Raw genomic sequence first — 11,671 nt, forward strand, 5'->3', positions numbered from 1 at the left:
ATAATCGAGAAAACATCGACGTAACGATAATTTTTTTTTTTCTCCTTCCTTCTAATCACGCGCAATTATTATAATAATCGGACGATATATACGTATAAAAATTCTCTATAGTATATAGTACAATAAGCGTATAAAAATAGATCGTTAAATAGATATCCGTGCATGATTTCACGAATTTGACATGAGTGCAAGAGAAATTGCAGTGGAGGAGAGGATGCATCTCCGTCGAATATCGATCGTCCTACTTGTCAATTCGAGTATAAAGCGATATACATACATATTTGAAAACATTCCACCGTAAATTTCGTGAGCGTCCTCTAATGGCCTACGTTAATCCTATTTGTTATGCAACCAATAGGGATAGAAGTCGTAAGTGTAGAATCTGATCTTGATCGTTTGAAAAAGTACGATTTCATATCGAAATTGTACTCGTTATCGAAATGAGAAGATTGAAGAAACGAAAAACGTGATATCGTTTGTATATTATAAGGATAATCTTATAAGAATAATACTTTTGGCTTTCAACATTCACGTTTAATTATCAAGTTGAGCAATTATTCAAATAATAATATTGTACCTAATATTTTGTAATAATATGTACGCAACATTTCTAATTATATATAATTATGATGAAACGAATTATATTAATTGTGTTACTAATGACATATAATAATATAAAGCTTCATAAATAATATTATTAACATATTTTAACATGAAATTATAATAATAATATAGAGCTAATCTAAATATTGTTAAGCTTCTTATAGATGAGGAAACATAAGGATATATCATCCAATCATCTACGAAGTACCAAGTGTGTAGTTTAAAATGCATGGTATAAGTGTAATTATATCATTCGTTCAATTCGTTATTTGCTTCCTGAAGAAATATCGAAATTCTCCTTAATTTCAAAATCAAAATCAGTAAAAAAAAAAAAAAAATTGCGAGTGACTAGAAACATAAAAGCAACTATAATACAAAAATGAATTATAGTACAAAAATAGTATCCGAGAATGGCGACAAATTCAAATCTCTGACACATTGAAACTATCGATAAAATTTTATCAAGTTATCTTTTATGTATTTTTTACTTTATTATTTCATAACATACAATTTTAACATAAAATACAATTAATAAATTGAATTCTCGATTTCAATTATGCAAATAATCAAAATATTAATAACATCGTTTTCTTGAATAACAAATTGAAAAGAGAAACAAACGAATGTTGTTGTTTTATTACGTGTAATAAATGATATATTATATTTTATTAAACTTTTTTTTTAATTAGTGGAATGGATGAGAAACTGAAGTCTTGAAAAATGATCCAGATGAGAACAGTGTATACTCTCGAGCAAGATTTGGAACAATGACGAATCACGTAGAAATAACCAATTTGTTGTTAAAACGTATGAATAATCCAACAATGCCACTCTCTCGAGGCGGTTCAACCATAATTTATCAACGTCCGCCACTGAGAGTGTTAATTGTTGCGGAAATCCGTATCTGTGTCCATTTTCTTTGTTATAATTTCAACATTCAAGAATTAGAAAGATTGCTTAAAATTTTGTTTCTCCAAAGACAATAATTCGTTCTTCATTTTCCATAAAATTAATAAATAAATTTGTTCTAGTTTCTATTATTTCGAATTGTTTTCATTTAAATATATTCGCTTCAAATTATTTAATGAACATAGATCAAGCTTATCTTTTCTGTATGTTGCATTCACTTTAAACGTATAAATTTAATTTAATTTCACATCGTTGTTAAAATAAATGAAATGATACTATTTATGGAAAATTCTATGAAATTGTATTTTCAAACTTTTATATATCATTCAAGAAATACATAAAAAAAAAAAAAAGAAGAAAAAAAAAATACTTTCAATTTATTACATAGATTAATATGGTAATTTAATGGTGGAATTAATATCCATATTAAACGTATAAATATATAGTTCCTCGGTAACAAATATAAAAACTTTATTATCTTTGAATATTAATCGCGCAATTTAATTAAAATTCATCGTTTATTTTGTGTTTAATAAAAAATTTAGACAAAGTTATATAACACGCATTCGTAATACGAATAAAACAAGATAAAAATAAAAACCTAGAAATAAAAAATAAAACAATATTGCATTCTCTTCAAATGAATTTTTACAAACTCTTCAGAATTAACTTTGAAACAACTAATTGCTGCTCTCGTGTAAGAATATAACGAGCCACTTTTCTTTGTCGTCGTGCAGTCTGGAAATTTCCTTGTTTATGTAACCGAAAACAACTTCTCAGCGATAAAACTGCACTAGCAATGTTCCAAGAATAAAAATACGTCGGTAACTGTCACCCTGACCTTCCACGGCCACCCACCCCTTCGTTTTCGATCTGCTAACCACCATTCACCTCGAATACCGACGATGATGCGGGATCGTGCTAGGTCAAGGTCATTGGTCGAGACACAGGAAATCTTATGGCTGATCTATGCGATCCGTTACTACTGACGCCCTCCAGTTGAGATTAGCGACGGCTTCGAGTCGCTCTAGATCAAATCTAGTTTGCATAATCGACAGAATTCTTTAAACGTTCTTACGAAAATTTAAATTATTTGAATGTAAATTATTTCATTTTATTCATCATATATATTATATATATTCTTTTTGATTTAATCATCTTTGTTATAAGTTTAAAATACAAAATTTAAAGTTTAAGTTAAAAATTTAAATTTGCTATATGAAATTCTATAGAAACTTAAAAACAAAAATATCGAAACATAGAGTAGAGATAGTTTATTCTTTCGAAGAATATCTTACAACCTTTTTCAAAATCCATTCTTATCACACGTATTATTTGATACTATTTTGAGCTAAACATTAATTCAAATAATTGTACGATAACAAAATATTTTCCATTAATTTTGTTTAACGTGTAAACCGATTCAAATGTTCAACGATAAAATTCGAAGATCTTTGGAAAAAATTGAAAATTGAACTATCGTTATTTTCTATCTTCAATCTCTTCACTGCTATAATAATTTTCACTATAATTTCAGTCTTTACCAGAATAAAATTGCAGCGATGACAGGATACGTTTGAGGGTCAAGGTCGGCTGACCGACGAGTCCTCTGCGCACCGGGGAAAGAGGAGGGTGACTTGCAGTCGATTCGTAATTTCGTTGCAACTGCAGTTGAACAGGCGCGCTCGTAAATTTCCGACACGTACCGTGGTGTTACATATTAATGACGGGTCATTAAAGACGATACAGAATCGAGCAAACTTGTGTTTATTGTTTGTCATTTAAACCACTTCCTCCTTTTTCCTGAAATGCGTCACGATGACGTTTCACTGACGTTTCTTCGATTTACGAAATTCGTGTCGATCAATCATTTCGTTTAGCAGAATTTATCGTGAACCAAAATCCAAACAATTTAAGTACTTTATTATTTAAAATTAAATTTGTAGTTTTCGAAATAATATTCAAAAGTTAAATTTTTTAATAAAGAATCAATTTTAAGAAATCAACTGTGACGTTAGAAAAGAATATAAAATACTTGAGATTAAGATAATATTAAGACAATTTTTAAATTCAATTTCCAACTAATTTGAAAATTCATTAGTTTTTTAGATTAGATGCAAATTTCTATTTACTCTCATCGAATTCAATTTTATTTGATGTAGAATTGATGTATTCCAGAATTATTGCTACACAGATTATCCATTTGATAGTTTGTGACTTAAAAAGTATTATTTTCAGTGAAATCTGCAACTATTCCACCAAGAACTTTGTAAACTCATACGTTTCGATTGCGTAATCGATAATACATATCTATATTTGTTCTCGAGGATCTTCTATTTCGAGTATAGCACATTAGAATTTTTAACAAACATGAAACATTCTTTCGTTTCGAACATTAATTCGTTTAAGAAAAAAAATTATTATAATAATCGAACAAAATATTTATAAACAAATAAGTAAGATTTTTCCAAGAAAAGAATAGAGAATGACACAGTATAGCATATAACGATTCAAACCATTCAACGACATTTTGCAGCATCATTTGACGATGTCATACTCTTGTTATATTAATACCTTTTTTTCGATTGACTGACCTTTCAACACCCACGTTTGATCAGTGTATATTCACGCTATATATTCACGTCGCTCCATTGTATCGTTCTTGTTTAGAACTCGACTCTCACTTTCCGGTTTGAACAAAGACAAAGCATTCGTTTTATCGTTCGCAAACAATATTCATACGTACAATACACCTATATTTTGGATGATTTCCGACTTTCATAGGCTTGTCGTTAGCTTAAATGAAAACTCTTGATGCAACAAAACTTTAAATTATCGATTAATATCTAATGGTAACAAAATGAAAACTAACTATTATTTATAATCAAATAATTTTTTTATATTTAAATACGACTTGTTGAGTTAAAAATTATTGTTGTTGTTAAATATTTAAATTATTATGTAGAAAAAAAAATGCATCTCAATGATTTTAAGAAAGAACAAGTTTTTTTTTCATGAAACGAAACTTCACTAATAATAAACGATGAAAATATATTTTTCTCGAATATGAAGTTTGAAGTATCGTTATTATGGAAGGGACAAAATCATACGTTTGTGAGAATATTTCTCGTCGAGAATGCTGCATTGTCCAAACAAACCCTATCTATGTCAACTCGAATGTCGTTTTAACGATCCTCGAAATCAATCAGTTTTTTTCATTCGTTTATAATCGTTAGAATGAATGGATTATCATCATCCAACATGCGAATGAAAATAGCCGAAAACCACGACTTTATCAGGAAACCGCAAAATCCCATTTAATCGGTTCAATCGTTTTAACCGCTTTCAATCGGCGCCCTTAATTGTAAACCGCAGTGACTGCCGATCAAAATACAATTGTAAACTTCAACATTCGCGTATTTTTCATTGATTTCGAAAGCTCGTATTTATCGGAAATTCGATATTTTTATTCTCGTTACATCGAAACAGATTGCAGAATAACAAAGACGTATAAATATATTTTACTTTTATAGCAACAGAATAGTTTTATATCAAGATTCTTTTATCTCTTGAGCGGTTATGATCAAAATCATTCCAAATAAAAAGATTCTATGACTCAAAATGGGATGAAAATTAATAACGAAATTACATTGAAAGCATTGTTTTTAAAAATGTTAAATTTAAAAATGTATGAAATACAAATAAATTTGGCTAATTTCCAACGAAATATGATTAAATAATTGATAGAAAAGTATTAAATTAAAACATGTTAACAAATGAACACGTTAAATAATCAATTAATCAATTAATAATATATATATATATATTATTAGTAAAATAATCAACGATGGATCAGACAAATGTGCATTCAAATGTTTTAGTTATTTTCTCAAAAATGAGGCTTTGAAGAAAATATTATATTCTTTATTTATTTTTGCATATAGAACAGTCTTCCATATATTATCTATTCGTATCCAATTGGGAATAAGCTAGATGCATGTGTATTTGATTGAAATACATTTTGTTGTAAAACGAAGCTTTCACTGCAATTTTGTTTTTCCATTTTCTTATTTTGAGTCGTTCTATTTTCATGATCTTATTTATACTATGAATATTTTGTATACAGTAGTAAAATATTAATAAATTAAAGGAAATTTCAGACAACTTGCCATTTGTTATCATTCATTATATGCTTTATTTATATTTATAAAAAATTGAATCAAAAGTTCTCACATAAAGTTATAGAAATTTAATTTAAAATTTAAAAATTATAATTGAAGTATAATATAAATACATCTTTTAACTTATTAGAAGGAAATAATTCAAATTAAAAAAAAATTTTTAGCATTTCTGTATATTTCTGTGTCTTTTTCCCGAAGAAAAAACGAAGAACACCGATGAAATTTCTTGTTCGACGTGTTTCCAACTCGATTACACAAGAAATAATCCTTCTTCCACTGCTTAATCGTCTTACGAATCGCGTGTCATCGCGGTCTTCTGCCTTGTTCCTCAATGTCCGCTAATACTCGCTTCCCCGATTGCTATTTTCTTCAACGATGCGCCCTTGCACCGTCATTGCAATTTTAGAAAAAGGAGAAAAGAAGCGGTGAATGCTCCTGCAAAATCCTCTTATCTCGTTAAACTATATATTGTATAATACGGTGCACAGACTCGTGCCGAAAATGCCGAGAAAAATACAATTTCCTGTCGTCTCTGCGACTTCTCCCAGATTTTAAAGTATTTCGCGTTAACGTTGTTCGTCAACCGGAAATCATGCTCTTTTGGAAATTTCTTCCAATATTCAACCATCCCAGAATCTCTTGGAAATTTCTTATACTATTTTTTTTTTTTTTTCAATTGAATCCTATTCTTATTCTTCTTCTTCTGGAACTTGATCGCACGAGATACTTTTATTCGCGACTTGTAATTGACACGTGATTTACGCGTGATTAAAAAGTTCGGTTACTTTATATATACTTTATATAATTTTCTCTATGTTCATCTGCTTTATTTTTTAATTTTGTGCAAAATGTATTTTGTACAAAATATATTTTTTTCATAAATCGTATCGAAATTTATGATGTTCAGTGTTCTGAGAGAGATCCAACAATGATATAGTAAGATACATGTGTATAATAGTAAGATTAGGATAAGCATTACCTATCTAGACTGTCCCTAGATAGATGGAATACGTCATCCATAAATTTCCCGTGTCCCATTCACAAATGGAAATTTATCATGTTTGTAACAATATTAGAAATTACGAAAGAATATTACTTTATTAAAGTTGAAAGAAATTATTCTAATATTTTATGTAATATAATTCTGCATTTACACGATTCATTTTAAGTTTAACATTTTAGGTTTAATAAATATTCCTCTTTAAAATTCTTAAAAGTCATTTGTTTTCCAAGTGAATGCCTTTTAAAGGTGTTTAAATTTTAACTTTGAATATTTCAACGTATTAAGTATTCTATGAAAACTAGAACAATGGTTACGCTCGTGCTACGGAAACTCGTGTAAAACTTTCTAACAATAAGAAGGTAAGAAATGAAAAGACAACCAATATATCCTTATTCTGTATAACCTAAAAATTATCAAAATTTATTTTTCACATCTTCAATCAAATATTAATTAATAAATCTTCTATTTTTTATTTCTTCTATTTTCTATTTTCTTATCGTTTAATCTCCTATTTTTTAATAATTATTTTTTAAAAATCTTTTATCAATCCTATTATTATTCTTAACGCACGTTTCTCTATCTAAATAAAATTTATTACTTTCCAAAACACGGATATATCTGAACATTGGCCAAAACGAAAAGAGAAAATGAAACAGATTTCCTGAACGAGACGTCATAAAACGAGTTTGAAACGACAGAGAATGCACCTAATTCTAACAATAAAACGGGAACTGGGGACGAGTTAACTAAAACGTTTTACGTGCAATCGTGCAAACTCACCGGTTTCGGCAGCCGCTTGAAGCAGCATCTGCTGATGATGGTGTTGCCTGGTCGAGGACCTGTGATGGTGCACGCTGTTCAGCACGATGTTGCTCGACGTCCTGCTGAGCGCCTTCCTTTGTCTGACCGCCTCCTTGTAGATCTTACAGTACATCACTATCATCACCAAGCCAGGTATCCAAAAGGAGATGCACGAGCTGATCACAGCGTATGGCCGGTTCACCACGAAAGAGCAAATCTGCAACGATGGGGATACGCTATAACATCTCGTGCATCGCTCTCTGCACAATTTATCTTCCGATCGATACGAGATTTACATCGAATACAAAGGGCTGGTTCAAGATAGCAATGTTCAAGGTGGAAACACCTGAGGTTTCTATAGTAGAATTAGAAGAGATCTTAATATCCATCGCGTGTTTTTCGATATTGGTACGTACGTGTTGCTATTCGTGTAAAATATTTATTTAGATTTTTATGGCAAAAGTTGGACAAATATGTTTAAGGAGCGTCGGTTGTGTTGTTGAAGCTAATGTGTAAGTGATTATATAAGTAAATGAGATTATTGATTTATGATGTGTAAAGGGTGTGTAAAGGGTACTTGGGTTAAGTATGTGTGAAGTGGTTTAATTAGAATTATGTCAAAATTTTGATAGCTAAGAGAACATATTAGATGTCTAATCTTAATAGAAATCTTATTCTATCGATATACCTCTCAAATTGAGAGTATACATTGAGTAGATTTATTCTTTTTTATTTTAATTTAATAATATAATAGTTTATGTCTGAAAGAGAATATGCATACAAGTCCAAATTTGTTTTAAATAAAAGTTATTCAACTATGAATCGCAATATATTACTTCGAGCATTCTTTTCGATGGATCTTGTAGTTGACTATTGTAGTTGTATACCCGAGTTAAGAAAATTTTATCAAATAATCTTTCGATAATGCGTGTATCTCGAAAAAATAAAATTTCTCTCTGCTTGATAGAATGATTTCCGTTATATAATCTAGGTGTATCAAAAATATATGGTATACGATATAGCAACAAATTTGTTGGAACGCATGAACGTTAATGGCATAGAAAATTGTTCGATCGAGTTCCAATTTTCATCAAGGGTTAAGCAAAATTTTTAATTCAATTTTCATCGTAATGGTAATCTTGTCGTGTATGCGGAATTTATATTAAATCTGCGACATAATGAGATGAAACCTTTCCCCGCGCTTACGTAAACTTCATTTCGAAACATAAATCCACGTAATAATAAACCTAGTCAAGCTTATGCCGCGAGTCAACGTTAATTAAAAGAAACGCGTCACTTTTCAATTTCAATTAAGCGAACGAATGAAATCAATCGTACATTTAAAATTTTATTAAAAATTCCAATAATATATTTATCGGAAAAAATATGTTTCGGTTAAAAAATTTGACTTTACGTAATTATTTTACGCACAAATAAAATAATCGATTGATTATTTGATCACTTTTATAAAATTATTAACCGACGACGACGACGAATCTTCTCGTTGAACGATATCTACGAGAGTGCGAAGATTTACAAAAATTCAGCATTCGTTAAAAAATTGAAATTGCAATTTAATACCCGCAATTGTATCGTCCAATAATACTTCAGCTGCAAATGGAGCATCGACTCTTCGATTTCAGTTTATTTTTACTACAGTCGAGTTTAAATTGGATTTGTCTAGCCAACTGGCGAAACAGATACGAACACTTGACGTTTTTATCACGAACAGAAACATACGAGAATCGTTCCATTAGATTAATGAATAATTTTACTCGTGTAACATAATTCTCAAACCGAGAAATGTTACTTCGTTTAAATTTTCTTTCCAATTCAAATTTTTCAAACGCGAAATTATAATAGATTTTAGAAATATAATTTATTGGACAACAAATTAGCGAAGAAGAACCAGTCGGTTAAATTTATTTCGTTCATTATAATATTATAAATTTAATTTTCTGGAATGATAAGTTGTGAGTTTATATAACGGGACGTTGACGATGGTGTTCGGCGTCGGACCTACTATGCATAACCAAATTAGCCAATCAAGGAAACAATAGGGCAAGTTATGTGGACCAAGTGAAGGACGTGATTGGTCGATTTGCCTATAACGCACGCGTATGCAAATTGAGGAAAAGCCTTGTACAAATCCTCTTATCCCTAAGGAATTATTGTCAGTATTCATAATTTGGTATGCAAGTCAGAACGCTTATTAAGCAGACACGTTACGGTATCCAGTCGACCGAAAGTCACGTTGTATAATGCATATGAAAGATCGTCTGACGAAATGTGTCACTTTGACGTGTAATTAACACGCGATATTATCTTTCGACGTAGTAAACTCCGAATACATTAAGAAAGAGAGAGCATTCTGTGTGTTTAGATCGTGATTAATGGCCACTTTCTATACCTTGTGATGTTTTTGCGAATAAAAGTTAAAATTAAATATAAATCATTGAGAAAAAAAAAAGAGCATCGCGAATTAATGAATTAATGAATATTCGATCGAAGAAATGTCTTCAACTACGTATCTAATCTATAAATATAATCGAAAATATCAACGTATTGTCAAACTTACCTCCGGATTCTTCGCCATGTAATCCAAATGTTCCTGCGTGGTGTACCAACCCATGAATATCGGTATGAAGCTGATCAAAGCGGGCAAAATCCACGCGCTGCCCAACATACAGCCGACAGTTCCCTGCCTCATGATCACCGTATATTCGAGGGGGCTGACAATGGCGTAATACCTGTCCACGCTGATGCAGCAGAGATGAAGAATCGAGGCTGTGGAGAAGTACACGTCCAACGAGTTCCACACGTCGCACATGAACCGGCCGAACAACCATTTGCCGCCCGACAATTCGGCCGAGGCGTTGAACGTCATCGCGCACATAGCCACGAGGAGATCGGCGGCCGCAAGGCTCACCACGTAACAATTGGTCACCACTCTCAACCTTCTGTGCCTCCTCACGCTGGCGATCACAAGAGCGTTGCCCAGCACCGCTGTCGTGATTATGCTCCCCATCACGATGCCTTTGATCACCACCACAAACACGTTCACGTTCTCTGGTAGATTCTCGACCGTGGGATTCTCGACTGGGACCGAGGTCACGTTGTTCGCAGCGGTGCTCGACGGGGTGCTCGTGTTGCTGGAAGACGTAGGGCTGGGATCCACTCGGCTGGGCAGACTCGTCGTCATCGCTGCCATTACGTTCAACATGATGAACCGTTCACGAACGCTCCGCTCCACCACCCCTTTTACTCGATCATGGCTGTGGAACACGCCTGATCGTCCATTACACTTCCCTCTCGCCACACTTGTTTCCCTTACTTTGGAATTAACTTAACTGGTGATTAGTAGTTCGTTGGAATTTGAAGTAGGTGTGTGTTTATCGAGCCTCTTACACTTTTTCGTGATTGGTATATATAAGTGTTTATATGAGATGATTCGTACGATCGTTTTTAGATGGATAAATATGTAATTGATGATGATGATGATGACGATGATGATGATGATGATGACGACGACGATGATGATGATGATGTTGATGTTGATACAGTTCTTGGAGATATTCTTTTAGATGTTGTATGGAAGGTAATTGTTGGGAATTCCTTGAATGGAACCTTCTTTGAGAAGAAACGGTTGTCTCGACGCATTTGCCTGAACGAACGAGGATTCTCCTCGATGATGTGTGACGCGTATTCGTGGCGATTGAGCATGATCGTTGAATGTCCATTGTTGAATCCAATGCCTTTTGTTCTGCAAAATTTCTTTGATTCCTAGTAACGTTCCTAATAGAAAATGTCTTTCCAGGTTGATTCATTAAAGGAAAACATTGTTTTTATTCGAGTTGTACGTTTGATTTCACTAGAGAACACTCTGTAAAATTAGAGTCCAATCTCTGGGATGTTGTTCGACTCGTGTTCCAGAACGATGTCTGTTTATCGAGTTAAACGATGGCTATCGAAAGCATTAGCCTAATTTCTCGTACCTCTGCCTCGAAACGTAGTTCCTGCAATTCAAAAATACGCGCAATTGATAAATTATCAAAGAATCCTTTGCAAAATTTTGAATAATTTAATTTATTATTTACAATAATTAAGATAAATATATTTTCATTAAAATCTAATTATGCTAATTTAAATAAAAACATTTTTTTATAGTTTTCAT

At 31.8% G+C, this 11,671-nt stretch overlaps 1 protein-coding gene across 1 annotated transcript in view; it reads right to left on the reverse strand.

The window, feature by feature from the left end:
* LOC100867325 (octopamine receptor beta-1R) overlaps positions 1-10,770 on the reverse strand; it is a 108,976-nt gene extending 98,206 nt beyond the window's left edge. Inside the window, exons 1-2 of the mRNA XM_012488315.3 lie at positions 10,076-10,770; positions 7,477-7,714 (exon numbers count right to left, since the gene is read on the reverse strand). Of these exons, the coding sequence (XP_012343769.2) occupies positions 7,477-7,714; positions 10,076-10,720 (883 nt within the window). The 5' untranslated portion in view covers positions 10,721-10,770. The remainder of the gene's footprint in view (positions 1-7,476; positions 7,715-10,075) is intronic.
* Positions 10,771-11,671: the final 901 nt, after the last annotated feature.

This window comes from Apis florea, unplaced genomic scaffold (assembly GCF_048593485.1).
Source record: "Apis florea isolate Af1SG1 unplaced genomic scaffold, ASM4859348v1 contig_1630_pilon, whole genome shotgun sequence".
NCBI lineage: Eukaryota > Metazoa > Arthropoda > Insecta > Hymenoptera > Apidae > Apis > Apis florea.